This window comes from Chroicocephalus ridibundus, chromosome 19, assembly GCF_963924245.1.
Source record: "Chroicocephalus ridibundus chromosome 19, bChrRid1.1, whole genome shotgun sequence".
NCBI classification, from domain to species: Eukaryota; Metazoa; Chordata; class Aves; order Charadriiformes; family Laridae; genus Chroicocephalus; species Chroicocephalus ridibundus.
In genome coordinates, this window is record NC_086302.1 from 3315345 (window position 1) to 3335252 (window position 19908).

At 55.4% G+C, this 19908-nt stretch overlaps 1 protein-coding gene across 2 annotated transcripts; it reads right to left on the reverse strand.

Annotated features, from left to right (window-relative positions):
• Positions 1-390: 390 nt before the first annotated feature.
• On the reverse strand, positions 391-17074 carry RSPO1 (R-spondin 1). Of its 2 annotated transcripts, none has more exons than XM_063356163.1 (6): positions 16600-17074; positions 8050-8150; positions 5284-5475; positions 4852-5001; positions 4232-4420; positions 391-3406 (listed from the first exon to the last, which is right to left on the reverse strand). In XM_063356163.1, the coding sequence occupies exons 2-6, from the start codon at positions 8090-8092 to the stop codon at positions 3249-3251; spliced, it is 732 nt and encodes a 243-aa protein (XP_063212233.1). In that variant the 5' UTR covers positions 8093-8150; positions 16600-17074; the 3' UTR covers positions 391-3248. The 2 variants fall into 2 exon arrangements, with proteins under 2 accessions (XP_063212233.1, XP_063212232.1); XM_063356162.1 differs by having other exon boundaries at positions 7757-8150.
• Positions 17075-19908: the final 2834 nt, after the last annotated feature.

Consider the following 19908-nt stretch of genomic DNA (forward strand, 5'->3'; position numbering starts at 1 on the left):
AAGCAAACCGCCTAGAAACTGCGGATTTTGGGTAGAAGCCTGTCCAGTGAATAAACACCGGTTTGTTCCGCAGTGACAATGACGGTGTTTTCTGTGCAGCGGAGTTTCTGACAAAGGACCTGTCTGTCTGTCTGTCCATCCAGCAACTACTTCTCCAGTTCAGCAGCTAGGTCGGGTCAAAGCACGGCACGCAAATAGTGCGGAAGCCGGAGCAGCAACATTTCCATGCCACCCTCCATACGGCTGCCTTTGGCTTCTGGACGGTTGCGGGTGGCAGGTTACTGGGGAGAGGCTCCCTCTTTCAGGCATTTCTGGTCAGTTGGGGTTTGACTCCAGTTTTGGTGAATAAAGCAAAGAAAGCTTGTTCAGCAAACCCATTTATTTATTTATTTGTTTAAAGAAGCATATTTTACAGTGATGCCATGGAGAAAACACCACAACAGATTTCATTTGGTGGGCGGAAAGAGAGCGTTGGTGTGCATGTGAGTTGAGATGACATCACCCTGTCTAAGGAAATCTCCGGCCTGGACCGCGGAGCTCAGTGCGCAGATCACATGGGTCAAAGGCAAAATGTTTCTAAAGTCATAAATGAACCAGCTCTCTGGGAGTGGGAATAAGCACAATGCTCGAGCTGATTAGAAAAAAAGAAAAGAAATTTGATTTGTTTTTTTATATTTTCCTCCTAATTTTTCTAAAACCATTTAATTTTAAAATCACCCATACTGAAAAAATCTTGGATTTTCTTAATATGCATTTTAAACTTTCCTTTGCCTTTCTCCCCATTTTTCTTCCCGTTTTGCTATAAAAAGGGAAGAAAGAAGGGAGAAGGCTACAACAGAAAGAAGTTTGTCCGTTTTTCTAAAAAAAAACCTCTAGAAAGTTCTACAAAATAGGTTGTGTTGATTTATTATATGCAGTTGAGTTTTGAAATAGTTGTGCTAATATTGCCATGAGTGACCGAAGGGAATCCAGTCAGTTAACGGAGTGAATAAAACCTTACTAATGCACTCTGGCTTCTCTCTAATCCTTGTTGAGAACCGGACTGAGATACTGCAGCAGGAGGGAAGGAGGAGTCGTTTATGAATTCGCAAGCTGAGGTTCGTGAAAGGGTTACTGATTATTGCTGCTAAAAAGCGGAAGGGAAAAAATGGTTCTGCTTACATGCAACGCCATGGCACAAACAAAATACTTATCTCACAGGCTAGAAAATAAAGTGAGATCTGATCTTTCAGCTGGGAGGCTTTCAGGAATCGTCTGAACATGATCCATAAACAACTCAAAGGATGACTTTTAAGAACCTCTTTCTCTCTCTGCTTGGTATGCTGGTCGTTTATCATTGTGCTGAAATGGAATCCCCTTTAAAAGATATAACGGCTTCTTGTTTACTTAAACACAAAGTGGATGATGGGCTGAAAGGTTTTGCTGCCAGCGGAGCAGTCACGGAGAGCTTGGTACAGCTCCGGAGCTGAAACAACTGTGCAGCTCCCACGTCCTGCGCTGAGCCAAACCAGCCGCAGAGCGCACGGGGCGAGGGGAGAGTTCAGGTGTCCGCTGCCAGGGCCGAGTCCTCGGCCGGCGCCACGAACTGCCGGCTCTTCCCAGGAGAGGACTGGGACTGCGCGGCACGGGCAGGCAACCCATCGGGGCGAGCGGGGGCTCTCCCGCAGGCATCCCCGCACACTGGCTCGCTCCAAAACCTGCCCTCCAAAACCGCAGGTGGTGTGAATGGTACAAAAGCAAGAGCAGCAGAGACTGTATTCGCCAGGTTTAGCTTTGGGGTGGGCTTTTCCCTGCCCATCACCTTACTGGGGGAGCTTCAGCAGCGTGTCACTGATCCACCCCAGGCACAGCTCGGAGAGCCACGGCACCTCCCCTGGCTCCGTCCCTCAGGACCACCGGGCTTTTGCTGAACTCCAGAGGAATTAAATGTCTGCACATATTTATATCGAGGAAGAACATGTTAGAATAGAAGGAAAACTGAGCAGTATGCCACCCATGACGCTGCCGAGGGTAGAGCTCTCGCTGCAGAGAAGGCAGCGTTCGCCTGTGCCCTGCGTGGGTCTCCGTCCTGCACGTTCCTCGTCCCAGTTCCTCTGCCCAGGTGTTGGCTCTTGCAGAGCAGGAGCACTTGTGCTGAATCCAGGGAATTCCAGTCGGTGGCATGCAGACCAGTAGTTTCTACCAAACATAATGGTTTGCTTGTCTTCTGCAGTGCCCAAACTGTGCCTTCCCCCTCCCGCCTGCCTTCCCTCCTGTGACACGCCTGGGTGGTGGCCGGGCAGATGGAGCAGCGTGTCCCCAGCCCGGGATGGAGTCCCGCAGCTGTGACTGTGCAAGCAGAGTCACAATGTTTCGGCAACCTGTGGTTTGTTGTAACCTCTCATTTTCTCAATCTGCTGCATGTTAACTGGATCCTTCAGTGGGAAATTCCTCGGGGGCTCCGCGGAGCACAGCTGGGGTCCTGCAAGCGCAGGACGGCTGACTTGTGGCTGCAGTGCAGCTGGCAACATTTTCTGGGATTTTCTTAAAGCTTTGGTGAGTTTCCCTTCCACAAGTGAGTCTCTGTCCTGTGGGACATCAGCCTCCATAGGGGCCAAGGCATGAACCACACACTCGGGAAGCTGGTTGTCATTCTGGGTTTTTTTTTGTTTTTTAATTTGAAATAACTCTTTGAAGCAGATTCAGGGCAGATACCACTGACCTCTTACCACAAACGTTTAACATGTATTCGCAATGATAAAGTCATACAGCTTAAAACACAAAATAAAGGGTGGGGGGAAGAGAGAGAGGCCTTTGCATGAGTCCAGGTCCCAGGTCGGGGAGAGCTGCCATGCGGGTCCAGTCTCGTCCTCTCGTCCCACGGGCTGCAGCCGTGCTGCGCTGGGGCCACACGCCCGGTCTCGAGGGTGAGACCTTTGGTCGTGAAGTCTCTCGTCCGGGTCCTTGGCTGACTCTTACTCCACCTCTCCTCCCTGCAGCGTCCCCCGCGGAGCTCCGGCGAGGTGGGCTTCCCTCCGAGCGCGCTCCCACTCCTCGGCAGCGTCCTCCTGCGCTCCTGGGTGGTGGTGGGGTGTGCAGCCTCCTTAAGTATTGTGTATGTGGTTTCGTTGGGCCTGTGGGTCGGTCTGGGAGTATATGTCTGTCTTTCTGGACATGTGTACGTGTTGTGTAGCAGTGCTCTGGTTCAATAAAGCTTTCATATACATAGCAGCAATGAAGTCTTGCCATCAGGTGACGTAAAGGGGCAGCTACTGGGCAGGGCTGGCGGACGTCGCGGGGACCGCGGCCCCTCTCTGTTTGCTCTTCCTCTTCTTGGTGCCAGACTTAGCGTCTTTGGTGTCTTTCCGATTTCTGTTCCCATTCGCGTTATCTTGCTTTCCTTGCTCCTCCTTCTTCTTCCTTTTCCCTGCAGAAAAGCAAAGGGGCATCAGGAGGTTCCCCGGCAGAGTGAGCTGGCCCGTGGCCCGCTGCTGCCGGCAGTGGCCCGAAGGGCCTGCAGCCTCCTCACACAAAGGTGCCCCAGAGCCGCCCTATCTGCCAGGCCGTGCTTGGCATTGCGAGCTGTTGCCTAAACACAAACAGGGAAGAAGGATCAAATCTGGATTTAGCTGTGTAATTGTCGGTCTCCAGCAGAAGTGTTAACGCTTGCGTTTCTCCGCGGCTGCATACCAAGCCCCTTAGCTAACGCAGGCTGCTGGGTGCAGCAGAGGAACACATCGGCCCTGTCTGCCTCCCCCTGCCCGGCGGTTTAATCCCTGCGGTGTTACTCACTGCTCAGAACCGGTTTCCCTCAAAACACTCAACCCAGCTGCAATCCTCGTCCATCCCATAAGAGGATGACCAAACCACCATTCATCCCAAAGACACTCTAATTCCTGGGAAAAACCCAGACCTAAGCATTCTGGTAGAGGGGAAGACAACTCCCATCACCGCAGCGCACAGGCGTGCGCCTTTGCCTGCTCAGCTGCCCTGCTGCTCTCTGGCCAGGGAAGAAGCTAAAACATCTGAAAGGCCGAGGGACACACAGCAAGTCGTGCTGAGCATCACCCACCCGGGGTCTGTGCTGGTTCCACCCAGGGCTCTTTCTAGCTGCCGTCACGTTGTTCCCTGGACCGCAGAGGGGTACTGAGATGCGCAGCGCATTTATGATACTGGACAATTGGCTGAATACTTGTGCCTGACAAATAAGGGGTGCTGGGGAGGGATGGCGAGATATCCCACATCTGCTCACCTTCAGGGCACTGGTTCTTCTGCACAGTGCATCGCCGCACCTCCGTGGTGGCAGGACACAGGGACACGTCTCCGGAGGGAGCCTGCAGGATCCGCCGCGTTCGGTCTTCATTGCCCTTCTTGAAGCCACAGAGCTTCCTCTTCTTGGAGCAGGGCCCCCAGGGGCCCCACTCACTCATTTCACATTGTGCTGCCAGATGACGAGAGAGGACAGCGGTAACTCTCGTTTCTCCGTTGCTGCCTCAGGGATTCCCAGGGCCCTCGCACTCCATTGCACCTCTCCCCCACTTCAGGCTTGAAGGGTACATGTGTTTTCCCCAGCAGCTTCCTAAGTTTTCAAGGCACCCCCTTCCTTGCCATACCACGCACACTCTGAGTCACACTTCACAAAAACACGGCAGCAGCGCTGGGGTGCTGCTCCCCGTCTAGGCTGGTGTCCAGAGGACTCTGCCCTCTGAAGGGCTGGATTTGGCCTCTACCGTCACCCACTCAACATGGGTAAGATGAGCCATCGTCTCTCAGGGGTTCATTTTATCATCTAAACCAAACTGTAGCAATACGTGCAACTGGACCCGACAGACACACAAAAAGCTCAGTGAAAGGTGCCCAAGCGTCGCTTACCAGGACTGCTGCACTCCATGGTGCCGTTGGCAGCAGAGTAGCCTTCGGGGCATGTGACGTAACATCTCCCTTTGTGCAAATACAAACCTTCCTTACATTTTGTGCAAAAGTTTCGACTGAAACAGGACTCACAGTTCTCAATTTTGCATTCTGGGGAAAAAAACCACAAAGTCGTCATGTAGTCTGATGTGAGCAGAAGACTCAGGGATCACAGAATCACAGAATGGTTTGCATTGGAAGGGACCTTAAAGATCACCTCAATCCACCCCCTGCCCTGGGCAGGGACACCTCCCACCAGCCCAGGTGGCTCTAAGCCCCGTCCAACCTGGCCTTGAACCCCTCCAGGGACGGGGCAGCCACAGCTTCTCTGGGCAACGTGGGCCAGGGGCTCACCACCCTCACAAGGAAGTTCCCTCCCACCCCTGTACTCACTGATGCACTTGTTCATGTCTGTATTGCGAAGGCCAAAGTATCCCAGTGGACAAGATGGTAGGCAAATCCCAATTTGCCGGATATCATTCCTCTCCAGAAGGATAAAGAGTTTGGGGGAACATCTCAGGCACCCATTGAACTCGGAGCACAGGTCGCAGCCCCTGGCACAGCCCTGACTCAGCTCGGTGCTAACTGGAAGAGCAAGAGAGAGGCAGCGGTTAGTGTCCGCCCATGTGGCCAGGCTCTGCACGACCGGCTGCGGACCCAAAGCACTGGCACCACCGGCGGGAAGGGCAGGGACTGGGGCAGCCCGAGGGCTGGGGTCCTGCTGCACCAACGCGCTCACTGCAGCCCCCGGCACCGCTCCAGCTGGGCATCGTAGCCCTGTGCCCGATGCCCACAGGCACCAACACCGCACTGAGCACAGGCATGAGGGTCGTGACAGCGGCAGCAGTGAGGAGCAGGACCCAGAAGCAGCCACCAACTCTACAGAGTCCCAGCGCTGCCACCCACTAGCCCCCTGCCTCCCAGCCCTGACCATCAGCTCTGCCGCCCGCGCTGGGCAGACACCCACGAGGGACACGTGCCCGGGTGGGCCAGCGACTCCCTGCCATGTCCCCTCTTGGAGCTGGCGGTGCTGCCCCGCCGAGCCACGGGCACGCTGCAGGACGAGCGGGGACCAGAGCCACACGGTGCCGGAGCAAAACCGTCTGACTAATTCTGCGCTGCACTTCAGGCCAGGCTGTGTCCCAAGCTACATCTCGCTCTGACCCTGCTCACGTTAACTTTATCTGGCAGTGCAGGAGATTTCACTGCCCCCAAAATAGAGATGTGTTCTCAGCTCCTAAATTCAGTCCAAGAAAAATACTCAGTCCCATGTCTTGAGAGTTTTCTGCTTTTAATTATCATATAAAATGCTGCTTGTTTTGAAACCAATAGCATTCTTTGCAGGCTAGAATGCAGGTTATTTTTATTAGTTTATTATGCAAGCAGTGTCCTTGTTTATAGAAAAGCTGTGTATTAAAAAAATGTATTCTTTTAAATATTGTGTTTACTACACTTCAAAAGCAAGTGCGGAGCACCGCAGTGTTCGCATGCCAGACTGAGAGGTAAGAAAACTTTCCTCTCCCCCCACAGTGACCTGAGACCCCAGCAGCTCCCCTGCTGCCTGTCCCAGCCCCATCGCTGGGTCTGTGGGCACAGAGGCTGCCAACGCCTGGGGAAATGAAACAGAAAGCAGACAGGGGTCCCCATCCCCGTGGACCCTCAGTGCCCGGCTGCCAGGAGGGTTTGCTGGGTCTGGACCGGGACCTACCCTCGGCATTTTGGGCCCTGGCCCCTTGTACGCAGGGACCCCCAGGGGATCCGACCCCATCCCTCCTGCAGTGCCGGGCCGCGGTGCCAAGGTCTGCCTCTACGGCAAAGGTATGAACTGGGCCCTCGCTGGAAACTGCACTTTATAACATTAGCTATGACATCAAGTCTTCCCTGTTCTCACAGGGCTCAGCAGTCCCAGTTTTAATATAAAATAATTTTTATACAATTTAATTTAAAACAGTTTTAATGTAAAACAGTTCTCAAACTAGCTTACATAAACGAGGGCAAACCCATTGTGCCGATTCAGCCTGGATGCCCTGTGTGAGCCCTGAGCTGGGACTGGCCAAGGACTGCCTGGGCTGGAGGGATAATTAAAACCCGCACTCCCCCAGCACCGGGGGTCCCACAGCAGCCAAGCCGCCCCACGTCCTGACACCCCTGCAGCAGCTGAGCGGGCACCCGTGCATGGACGCTGCCTGGGGCAGAGCCTGATGGGGGGTCCAGGTGGGACAGGGTGGCCGCGGGGGAAAGGACGGTGCAGGACGGGAGCCTGCCAGCAGGGCAGCTCTGGGCAGGCAGGTGGGAAGTGATGCGCAGCTCCTGCTCACACACTCCCTTCCCTCTACTACTCACTTCTCCCGGGAAGGCGCATGACACTTGTGGGGGAGCCAGCCTCAGTGGGATGCACTGCTGCCTGCCTGCCTGCTCTGTGCCTGCAGGGACAAAGACCATCAGGGGCTGCAGCAGCCCCGGCACTGCCGGAAGGGGGGAAGCCGACCCCATCCTTATCCGCAGAGCAAACTACTCTGGCCGCGAGCACTGCTGTGGGCACCAGCTCACCCGAGTGCCGCAGCTCCCGGGGAGCAGTGCTGGCCGGTCCCTGCCCGGACCCGGAGCCTGCAGGGCTGCTCCTCCCTGTCCCTGCCCGGCACTGCCTGCGGATACCGGGGCACTTGCCTGCGGCTCAGGGCTGCAGCAGGTCCAGCGGGACAGGGTAACGCACACCTCTACAGGAGTGGGACTTGGGGAGCTCCGAGGGCTCGCGGGGCACCTCAAGGCTCTGCCCAGCTCTCTGTGTTGGTAAACACATTCACCATCTGCATGAACTGTACAGCATCACAAGAAGAAGTAGAGAAGAAAAGCGTTTCATACATACTTCGTCTTTGCCTCTTGCCCTTCACCACTTTGCTGCTGCCTGTTAGATCCATCGAGCTTAGAAAAACCACCACCACAAACAGTCCAAGCTGCATAGTAACTCTCCAGCGCTGCAGCCCCTCCGTCGCAGGGTGGTCGGAGGATCCCGCTCCACAGCTGGGGATCTCTCTGCTGCTGCTAAAACGTCTCAGGCAGGATCAGAGCTGAGAGTCTGTGCACGAAGCCTGGTACGGGACCATATCCACAAACTACATCAGCAACAGCGAGCTTAGGTAGCAGGTAACATGGCTCTACCTTCATCCCCGTAAGGAGCGCAGGAGCTTGGCTCTAGTCCCATCTGGGGGCTCTGGCAGTGAGCGTTAGCTGCTTGCAGTTTCCAAGCGCACTCACAGGAACTGCAAAGGAAGAGGAGAACAGATTAAGTCGCCGGTCGACATCGCCGCTGTAACGGCTGGGCTGGGTGCTGCGGTGGCCGAGCACAGAAGCCACAAGGCAAACTGGGGGAGCGGCGCACAGGGGGTGCAGGCAGACAGCGAATCGCCCTCCAACCTCATCCACCAGTGACTCTGTTGCTTAATAACAGTTAGCACACGTAGAAACGCCTAACACAGCTATGCCATCTGCCGATGCTGCATACAGTTATAGCTGTAACTTGTTTAAAATAGTGCCAGTCCCCCTCGGCCGCCCCTCCTCGAGTAGCAGATGGCCTCTGTGGACTGCCAAGCGCACAAGATGTTTCCCATCAAGTGGGCACCTCTGGGGCTGGTAGTCGAGCCGAGCCGAAAGCGAGCCTGCAGTCCCAAGCTGGAGACGGGGCTGTCTGGGGACGGGGCGGGATCGTCCCAGGAGCTGCCCAAAGCGCCGCGTTTTCGCTCAGAGGGAATTTCCAAACCTCCCAGCTCCCAATTCCCCCGGAGCGGCAGGGAAGGGTCAGCGCTGCCTGCGAGGGCAGAGGCGGTGCTGAGCAGAGCTGAGCGCAGGAGCTGCATGGCCCTGCCAATGGAGGAAGCCCGGCGTTCGGCAGCAAGCCTGGCTGTAAGTGCCGCGCTGCCCTTGCCAAGCAGCGGTGGCGGTGAGTGCCCAAAGTGCATGCCAGGACAGGGCCACGAGACGGCAATGCTGGGAGGACAGGCTGGGCAGCAAACCAATCGCTCTGCATAAACTTCTTGGAGAGCAAATAAAATCCAATGAGGTGGGAAATTGCCGGATGGCAGCCCAGCGCGCAGGGCTCCGGGCACAGACAGCCCGGGAGCCACCACGTGCCCTGTCCTTGCCCTGGTGCAGCCGAGCCCGTGGTCCTGCCAGCCGCACTGCCCAGCTCCTGGGGAGAGGCAACGCAGGCAGGGCTGCTGCTGAGCCATGTGCTGCTCCCTCAGGAAAAGACCCAGGCGGTGGTTTTCCATGTGCCCTGTGGCTGGTGTGCAGGACTGGCGACCTCCGGGCTGCAGCGAGAGCTCTGGCACTGACAGGCAGGGCCATGCTCTTCTCTCTGCAGCTGGCAGAGCAAAGCCCAGCCAACGGCTGCCATTGTGTGGGAATAAAGGTGACAACACTCACTCTGTGAGGTCAAATGAAACAGAAAATGGTTTTAATCCCTTTATAATAACTGCGCAATCACCGATGCCCCAAATGGCCAATGGCAATGGTGCTGGAACAAAGCCCGGCCACAATCCATGTGCTGCCCGTGGGACGGACACGGACCCCAGGCTGCCGGCCCCCTCCCATGCCCCCCGCGGGGTGGGGGACTTGCCGAGGGGCTCCCCTGCCCCAGCCCAGCTGTAGAGTGGTTATGGCTACGGCAGCAAAGTAGCTGAAGGGAGAGGGCTGCCCACAGCAGTGGCAGCAGTCTGGCAGCACCTTGAGTCAGCCGCTGCAGGGAGACGTGACCCAGGTACTGCCGGGCCTGGTGGCAGCACATGCCTCAATGCTGAGAGGTGTCCCGAAGCGGGGACCTCACGGCAGCTTTGGCCCACGTGTGCCAGTGGAGCCCAGAGGTCATCGGGTGCTGCGGAGCGCTGCCGTCGTCCTCCTGCCCCGACGGCTTTGAACTTTTCACCGTGTCCCTGCTGCGACTCTGCCGAGCGCTGCTGGGGCAGGAGCACAGCGCTCCCCATGTGCTTGTCGTTACAGCCCACAGCTCATCCACGGGATTTTCAAATAAATAATTAGTCGCTTGTGTAAACACCAACTTGTTCTGCACTTCCAAGTCTGTTTGCTGCAAGCTGCTTTATAAACACTGTCAAGTGCTTAAGCTGGGAGTGTTTACCAGAGTGGAGAGCTGTGTGGAGAGGGGATCCCACCCTGGCCCCGCAGCCACCCTCCAACCGTGCTCATGTGCAGGGACCTGGGCATTACGTGGGGTTCCCTGGCGCGGAGGTGAGGAGGGACCCTCCGGACAGACGACATGGCACAGTATGGCAACACACGGCACAGCACGGCACGGCACAGCACGGCACGGCACAGCACGGCCAGAGGACCCCAGGGACACTGGCTGATGTGAGCAGGGCAGCATCAGTACAACAGGGTCCAAACTCCCCCCAAATTAGTGCTGAGCGCCAGCTGCGCTGGAGGGAGCATGGTGCCGCTGCCCCGCTCTGCCTGCTCCTTGTTTTTAATTACGGTGGGTTTGCAGGTGAAGCGCGTTCGCAGGAAGTACATGCTGAACCTGCCCCGCGTCCTGCAGTGTTTACACAACAACACTCACAGTTTAGGCAAAGTCCCCTCGGTGCAGGGATATTCTTAGGGAGCAAATACAGCCCCAGCGTGCCAAGAGCCAGCGTGAAGCTTATGCCGCCGCCACATACCCCATCTCTCAGAGCTTGTTCAGCGCAAGGGCAGGGAAGTGCCATGGGAAACCTTGAGGCCACAAGCACAAACCAGACAAGCATACACTTTTTCCTCCTTGTTTCCTTGCTTTCTAGCCCAAAGTGAGCCTGGTCCTCTGGCCACAGCTGCTCACTCAGAACAGAAAAGCTACTGGCATCGCGGATGCTGAAAAGGCAGTGCCAAGGCAGGTCACTAGCATAACCCCAGTGTTTCAAAACCTCCCCGCAAGCACAGAGTCTGCGGCGTGCCCACCGGCAGAGGCTGCAGCATGAGGGCCAGGCTTCAGCTCTTCCCACCCTCAGCTCAGGACACAAATTATGATTCTTTCTGCTGTTGCAGCCATCAGTCAAGCTCAGGTTGCTGCAAACAATTTCCAGTGTAAACATTAGCAGGATTTATGCCATTATCCCATCGACAGAAAGAATTTGGGGTAACCTGAATTGCTCTGAATTCATTTATGGCGAGACCTGGCCCCTGCGTTTGAGATGACAGTAAGCCTTGTTTGCAATTCAATCAGGATAAATTGGTCGTTGGGAGCTCCAATACAAACCAGAAAATGTAAACCATCCAGATAATTTACCATTAGTCCTCCTACACACAAGGTGAGAAAGACCAAGATTATATCCCTGGGATATTCGAGACCTAATCCACAATAACTAAATTGCTGATATATTGCCTCTTGCTGAATGTATCAGGCTATCCGTAATGTAAACGGGCTCTCCAAAGGTTTACTGAGTCTGGGAGAGAAGGACCAGATGCTTGTGCGAGGGCTGGAGGCAGGACAAAGTCTGATTACAGCAGCTTCAGTAATGAACCCCCGGGAACTGCCAGGTCAGCTGCCAACAGCCGGCTGGACATCAGCTATGAGCGCAGGGAAATTTGGGTTTCCAGGTCCTGGAGCTGGATAGAGAATCTGAGTTCCACCTCGGCAGTCTGTTCAGGGGGTGCAAATATGCAAGGAGAAGGGTTTTCAGAAGTGCCTTTGCCTGCATGAAGAGTCGCGGTTTTGCAGGGGTTCACCTGATTTTGTTTGGTCCCAGCCCTGCGCCCGGCAGGCTCAGGGGTGGGAGACGGCACCCAGGACACATCGCCCCGCGCCCTCCCCAGCCCCAGGGCAGGCAGAGCCTGGCCCCGGGGAGGCTCTTTATGGCAGGGGCCAGCTCCATGCTGCCAGCAGATTCCCCAACCTGCCTTTGTGTAAACTTTCAACAAGCCCATCAAATAATGATAGTGGTGCCCGGATAGGAGGAGGAAGAGGAGAAGGAAATGCGAGAGGGTTGCTAAGAAGAGCAGGGCTGCGAGAAAGGATGGGGGCCGTGGGGCATGCACTGGTCCTCTCTCCCGGCACGATGAGCTGCTGCCCAATGTCTGAGCAGGGCTCAGAGCAGGACAAATCCCATCGGGTACGGGAGGGGAGATAAAGGAGACTATGCAGGGACAGGAGGAGACATGCTCCTTCAGACTGGCATCAGGACCAGCTGTCCTGTCCAGGCGTAGTACAGGTCCCTGGCACCCACCAAAGCCCTCGGGCCAGTGTCAAGCAGCAGTAGGATGTGGCGATGCCGGCATGGCACCCTGCACCCTAACTCGGCAGGCACTGCTGCCACCGTGAGCCCCTGCACCCAGCCTGGCCCTGTCCCGGGAAGCAGCGAGCTGCTCTTGCAGCACGTCTGAACCTCAAGAGATGGGATAGAGCCAGCAGGAGAGGAGGCATCTTTCAAACAAGCAGAAGCCCACACACGCATTTATCTCGCTGCATGCCTTGCCCTCCCTTGGCAAAAGTCTCCGGCAAGCAAAGTTTCCCCAAGACATCTGAAGCTCGCAGTCCCAGGTGTGGCTGTGCGGCTCCCCAGCCCGTCGAGGGAGCAGAGCCAGCGCGCTCCAAAGCGCACATCTTCCCTCGCTCCCCCGGTGCCTGCCAGGAGATGCGGGTGTCAGGAACCAGCCCTGGGAGGCGAGTGCCGGCAGGCGCATGGAGCGGGAGCCTCCATCCAGGCACAGGAAGAGACTGTCACCAGAGCTGACCTTGGCGGGCAGCTCTTTGGGAAAGTCTCTCTGCCCCGCTGTCTTTCCGAGAGGTGTTCCCCTGTCAGCAAGGCAGAGATAGTGCTAACGCTGCACGAGCAGCGCTGTGAAACCCTCCACGGAAGAAGGTCCCATGCACACACGGCTCGGTCATCGCGACTGCCACAGGGTGTCTCACGCGCCTCCAGCCGGCAAACATCTCTGCACATGCACATGCAGAGCCACTTTGTTCTGCTTAATCCCCGAAGCAATAAAAGAAGGCTGCATTAAGTCAAATTTCCGAACCAGAAGGTCTTCATTTGATATTATATCCCAGTGCCAAGTTCTGCAAAATCCCTAACCCATAAACTTCACTGAAAAAATAAAATAATAAAAACCAATCTGGCAGCAGAGTTCTCCACAGCATTGTTGAGGTCTGACTCCTTCCACCAGCTTCTGCACTGCATTCCCCGGATCTGCGGAGCCGTGCTGTGACCCGCTGATGGGGAATACGCCGAGGAGAGGCTCCTGCCCATGGCCACCCCTCTGCCCTAGCCTGGTGGCCGGGAGTCTCTTCGGGCTCTGCTGCAGCAGCACCCCAGCCTCCCCACCAGCTCCAGCCCCCTGCTCCACTCGGTGCCAGCTCCTCGCCCGCCTTGTGCCGTGCCCGGCACAGTAGCTGCTCCAAGTAATGCTGCGATTAATAGTGCCACAGGCCTCTCTCCGGGAGCGCTTGTGCTTCAGCATTGTAAAACATCAGGAAATATTTTACTGGGGGATTTCCATTACCGTCTAACTGGCGCAGAGAGACGGCACGTTGGTCTGGAGGAGAAGGAAGCAGCGAAGCCCTGCAGCAGGCTGCAGGCTCGGTGTGTGCTATTTCTCCCACAAAAACAGAGCAGCATCCGAAAATGCACTGGAGTCGTCCCGGCAGGCACAGCTCCGGTGCTGCAGACCAGGAAGCTGCCCAGGGATTTAGATGCAGTCACTGAAAAAATCAAACCTGTTTCTATTAGGTACAACTTCCTGCAGGTTTAAGCCTTCCTACAGTTCAATAACTCACTTACTGAGTGCCAGCCAGGGACAAAATGCACCAGAACAGCAGCAACCAAAGCACATTTCAGACCAGGAGTTGCAAAACAGTCCATCTCAGAGCAACACAGAGCAAGGCACTGAAAACCTCGCTTTTCCATCAAAAGGGGTCCTCAACAACCCTAAAGGCCCTATTGCCGCGCAGCAATACGCTCAGCAGATTCCCCGGGAGGTGCAGAGCAGACACACACGGTGTTAGCACATAGCCCCTGCTCCCAGAGACCCTGAGCGTGCGGGGAGCAGGGGGTCTAATGCAAGATGGGAAGCACAGCCAGGGTGTACTGCTCAGGCTCTTGTTCTACACCAGTATGCACCCGTTCGGGTCAATACCCAGTTCCCCTCTTATTTCAGTGTAAATGTGTCCGAACAGCAACCGTCCACAACTGACTCTAAATGCATGCTTTTTAAAAGCAAGTTTCCAGGGCTTACAGGAGCCCAGGGAGTCACAAGCTACTGTGCTAATCAGCTTCTTCAGGCAAAAGCAGAGACAAAGCCCAGGGGCAAAGACCCTAAACAGCACCTGGGGCGTTCCGCTTGGCCATGTGCAAAGGAAGCATCTGCCAAGTGTGAGCTTCCTGCAGGGATTCCCGGGGCACTGGCTCTCCCACCGAAATGTCACTGCCTGGGAAACCTGAGCCCTGCAGAGCCAGAGGCAGCACTGATTTCAGCAGCAGAAGAAAACACAACTGGGAAAAATAATCAGCAGCCTCAGCTTTGGGCACTGGGCAGGACAGCGCGTTCGGTTGGTGGGAGGGAGCAGGCCGGGCAGCCTGAGCTCTCTCCAGACCTGCCACAACCACTTGTGAGCTCTGCCTTTCTGAGGGGTGACAGCAACCTGCACTGCTGGGACCGGGAAACCCAGCTCTGAGCTCTGCAGAGCCTGGCATCGCCTGGGCGGTTTGCGACAAAGGACATTGTGCAGCCAGCCCACACCACCCGGCTGCGCACGAGTGTGTGGGGAAGCTGCAATCCCAGAGGATTATCCTTGGAGGCGGGTTGTTGATGGGTACGGCTGGAAAGCTGTCTCTGTGTTTGCCAAGGTCTCAGGCAAAGACGGGCACTTCTGTCCTCAGGGGAGATGACATGTCCCTCTCACACAGCACTGGGGAAGGTGACTTTTCCAGCCAGTCCCTGCCTCTGTCGGCTGCGAGGTCCCTGCTTTCCTACCCCGGTGCTATCCCCGCGGGCTGGGGGAGGCTGACCTGCCCCCCAGATCTGGCGTTCACCGCAGTCCCACAGCCCCGTAGCATGGGCAGAGAGCTGCTCTGCCAGCTCAAGACTATCTTGAGATGGAAACATGGCGTTTATGCTCTGCTCTGCCACTGCCTGCACGGGCTGGCATGGCCGGCTTATTTCGGCTGTGCTCAGGGGGTCATATCTGTGCCCCTTTGGCCCCAGAGCGGGTGCCCCTGAACCCCGGCTCGCTCCCCGCCATGTCCCTCAGGGTGGTGCTGCTGCTCTCGCAGCAGCCACGCCAGGGCTGGGGAGCTGATCCAGCTGAAATGAGCCTTTTTTCCAGGGTGGTTTCCAGGCATGTCGCAGCGCCGGCATTCCCAGGCCTGCGGTGCTGCTGCCATCCTCCCACCCAGCCTCCGCGGCCCCGGCCCCGCAGCGGGGATGAGGTGATCGGGCAGTCAGGAGCTCACCTGCTGCAGGGTCACGGGCAGGCTTCAGCCAAAATCCTTCAAACTGGAGAACACTTTGGGCAGATGTTTCGCTGCAAGTGCTGGGTCCCCGCAGGATCTCAGCATAAACCTGGCCACCACAAACAGCACTGTAAGCCCTGCCCCAAGTTCACGGACCTTCAGGTAACAGGATTTTTTGCACTGGTACCCCCCGACCCACGCAGGCTCCATGCCTGCCATGCCCTGCAACATTTGCTTCTGCTGGTACTACCCTATTTTAATGCCTTTTACTGTAAGACACCCCTTCAAACCCAAACCGCATCACCTGAACACCCCCTCGTCTGCCTCTGGGGCTGTTCAAGGGAATTCACGCACCTGAGCCTACAAGAAACCCCAGCAGCCCAGGGGTGACCATTCCCCAGTCGCCTGCACCCGCGTCTCGCAGCACCCTGGCTCAGTCGGCACAGAGGACCAGGAGGACGGAGGCTGAAATATCACCTGGACTCGAGCCCTCGCTGGGGAGCCGTGTCCCTGCCTGGCTGCGGGAACACGCTGCAGCGAGCCCCGAGCCCTCGCTAACCCACAGGCTCAGCAGCCCAGCGCCGAGATCCAGCAGCACTTCCCCTGCACATCAGCATGGGGTGTTAACACGGACGTCTAATTATTGCCATGATCGCTGTTAACCATTTCCCCACTGATCCTCCGTCCGAAAACCCAGGGAGTACGTACTTACCCCGCACTCTCCAGGTGCCTGCCATGCCCCCATGGGTGCCGTCCTCTGCAGGAGGCTGAGTTAGGTGCAGCCAGGACAATATTGAGACAGCAACCGCTTAACTACCTTGTCCCCTCATTGCTCAGCTCGGGCACGCTCCCGGCTCTGGAAGTCAGTGGGAAAGCAGGCAGGGCACTGCAGCCCACTGTGCGGCACTCAGCGTCTGTGCTGGGGCCAGCGGGACCCTGGGGCTGGTCCAGTATCAGCAACAAGCTCCAGCGAACAGATCGATGTTGCGACTAGCTCTCCGTGTCCCCTTCCCAGGTCTGGCAAGGTAAAACAGTGGCAGGGGACAGCGCGCAGCAGCCCAGCTTCCCTGCAAAGCCCCATGCACCTTGGGGGTGGGGGAGACGGGGATCCCAACAGATCGTGCTGTGATTTCTCACAGCTTTCATTGTCTGAACTCATTATCCACATTGCACAAGGCAAACCCGCAAGTCGGATGCTGACAAGGCTTGCGTTCCTCATTAGCAGCCCACATTGCAAAAGCTTCATCTAAACAAACATGCATTCTGAAACCCTTACCTCTGACTTGTCACTCCCTCATCACTGCTGAAAAGACTCTACTGGTTTCTCAGTTTTAAAAGACTACAAGACCAACTAGAAAAATCCTCGGTTCCTCCAGAGAAAGTTACATGCACGTTTCTGTCAAAAAAAATGAAAAATATATTCATGGCGAGTTCATGGAGCAGTCTGGTGCGTTTGGGTCTGGGGATTTTGTTCACTTGTTTTTTAAAGCAGGTTTCTAACAGCTTCCCAGGTTTTGCGCAGAGAAACAAACCCTTCTGTGATGTGCAGGATTTCAGCTCGTAAAGATCGCCCAGGCTAGTTCATACTCCATCAGCCCACGCTGCTCCCTGCGTATGCAAAGCAGAAAGTATGTGATCATATCAGAGCAATTTGCACATTAATAAATCCTGGTCTCAATGCCGTAGACTCCATCCCCATCCACCGGGTAGGGGTTTTTTATTATTATTATTACCAGAGTATCCAGCTTTGTAAAGGCATCTAGTGCAAACTCCTGCATGAGGGAATTCCACCCCACTAGTTCCACCTCCTAAGACAATATCCAGCCAAAATATTGTGACTGTTGCAAAACCCGGACTGGAGCTCCACAAAGGACCTTCCAGCGTTGCATCCAGAGCCAACGGGGTCTCAGTAAATTACTGCAGAGTGACACACCATCTAGTTGTCTTTGTAGTCTTTTTTATTTATGACAGTTAATTCCAAGTTATTACTAACATTTCAGTGGTAACTGGCATATGAAGTCATCAGCTGTCACAACTGCATCTGTTAATAAACATGTCAAATATTAAAAGCAGCTTATTATCCTCTGGAGGGGGGAAGGCACTAAGGCAAAGAGCTCGAAAGCCTGGTTATTTTTCGATCTCTGGCTGTACAGCAGGAGGAAATGCTCGTGCTCAGGAAAGCAGCGTGACTGCTGTGAGGCTGTGCTGGGATACCTGCACTCCATCACACCTGAGCAGCCCAGGACCTCTCCTCCCTGTGCCGCCGTCAGCTCCCCTTCCCTCCTCTGCCTTAGCTGGGGCAGCCAAGAGGGGCACGGGCTGGACCCCTGCTTCGCCTGGGCACACAGGGGAACGTCAAGGAGCAGGGACCTTCCCCAGGATGCACTGCTCCTGGTGGGCTGAGCAGGATCTGGCCTGGGCAGTGTCCGGCATCTCGCCCTCACCAGCCTTCTGGCAGGCGATGCTGTTCCACGCAGGTTGCACTTGGCAGCGGGCATCCCCAGCACACTTGTCCCCCAGGGAAGAGGCAGAAGTACCCCAGCCCCAGGGGAGCCTGAGGGAGGCGTAGGGGGTTCTGGCTGCTTGTGTGTCCCCCGCACTGGGGACCGGGGGTGGGGGAGCTGGTGCTACTGGGACACATGGCCATGGAGCCATGCTGGACCCCGCGTCGGTGCCTCTGTGCAAGCCATAAACAGGAACCGTGTCTGCCTGCTTCCCATCAGTGCCATGTGGCCACCAGCAGGAGGTCCCCGCGCATGACCAACACTTGTTCCCAGCTCCCGCGGGGCTGATGTGGTGCCTGTGGCCATGGGACTCTGCCAAGAGACCTGGTGCCCCAGCAGGTGGTCCCAGGGGCATGGCTGTGTGACAAGTCACCGGCCAGCCCCTCAGACCCCAGCAGTCTCCCGGGGAAGGTTGTTAATTCCCTTTGGTGCCCCCGAGAGCCTGGGAAGATGCAGGTTCAGGGCTTACTCCCACCCAAGGATGGGCTCAGGAGGATACAAGGGTGTGGTGGAAGGGACAGCAAAGTCTATCCATCCTCCCTTCCTTACCATTTAAGACCATCATCCTTAGTACATGAGGATGCAGTATGTCTTCTCCCTACTTTGCTGAACCACCCGTGCTCTTGGCCTCCACAGCTGGGCAGGAGGCTGCTGCTTCTTCATGTTCACCTTCCCTTTCTTGGGAATCTCGGACAGAAAGCTTGCCCCTCTCTAAGGTTTTCTTTGTCCAGTTGCCTCTGGCTTTCTCTGGATGAAGGTAATTTACAGGCTGTGCTTTTTGAGAGGTGCTGCAAAAATCAATGGCAATATTTTTTAAACTCTCTACAGGAAGGTTATTTGGCCATAACAGAAGGTAGCCTCCTTGAAGTCCAAACCAGTGACTTGCAATAGGCAAGAGTCAGCGAGCTGCAGAGGGAGATGCACTGTATGCTCCATATTTATCTTCCCCCTTTCGTGAGTCAACTTCTCCAACCATCTGAACACCTTTCAGTATTTATTTTAGGTGTAAGATGCATTCGAGCAGATGCCATAATTCTTCGGTAATCAGTAAAATTCTGTCTTAGCTTCCAAGTGTTCCTAGGGACATCACAGGACAACACGCTGATGGGTGAGACACCCATGCCAAGCAGAGTGACTCACCCTGTAGCACTTAGCAAAAGTCTTGGAGCAACAAGGAGCAGCATTATCTTCACTCGATCCTCCCCAAGCTTGCAGGGCTCCTAGCTGGAAGCCGGAGGGCACAGGCTCTTCCAAAGGCTGTGAAGGGCCCTACAGTGGCTCATGAATCCTCACCTGGGTCCCTTGCTGCGGGCCAGGGCAGGTCCCCTTCAATACCCCACTGCCCACAAGCCACCACTGAAGATGGGTCTCTGAACATCCCCAGCAGTTGCTGGCACAAGCCCTGGAGCTCTTTGTGGGACTGGTACGGCAGCCTTGAGGAAGAGGAGGGCTGGGGTATGGGAGGTGGCACGGAGCAGCCCCCAAAGACGCTGGGGCTTGAAGAGTCCCACGGCTCTGTGTTCTTCACACACTTGCAATCACCTCTGCTTTGCACGGCGCTTGTGTAGGGGCAGGTATGAACACAAAGATGCAAAATAACCCAAAAGAGGCAAAAAGGAAAATTCACCCTTCACGGAGCTTTTCCTTTGCGTTGTGTTTGTGTTAATGCGTGTGTATATAGAAGTTTTATTCATCCTGAATTTTCTTTGGCACCTCGTTAAATGTCCCCAGTTTCCTACTTGTAAACGATATCTTCTGAGATCATCGCTATCTCACAGGAGCGTTAGTGAATGTGTTTTGAATATTGGGCAGATGCAAAGTGGTCGCTGTTGCGAGTCCCCATATTAAAGATGTTTTCTGTTTATATTTGGAGATTTTTCACTTTCTATTCTAGGAAATTCTGAAGTACCATCAAACGTTGCTCTGGGCCAAAATCACTTAGTTAACTGTAAGAGTAAAAAGATCTCATAAACCGAAGATCTTGTATTTTATGCTTGCATTGAATAGCCAAACCTTTTTCTTTCTAATCTTTCTCAAAGCACTGCAACTCCAGTTGACAGCTGTAGGTCAAGTTTCAATCT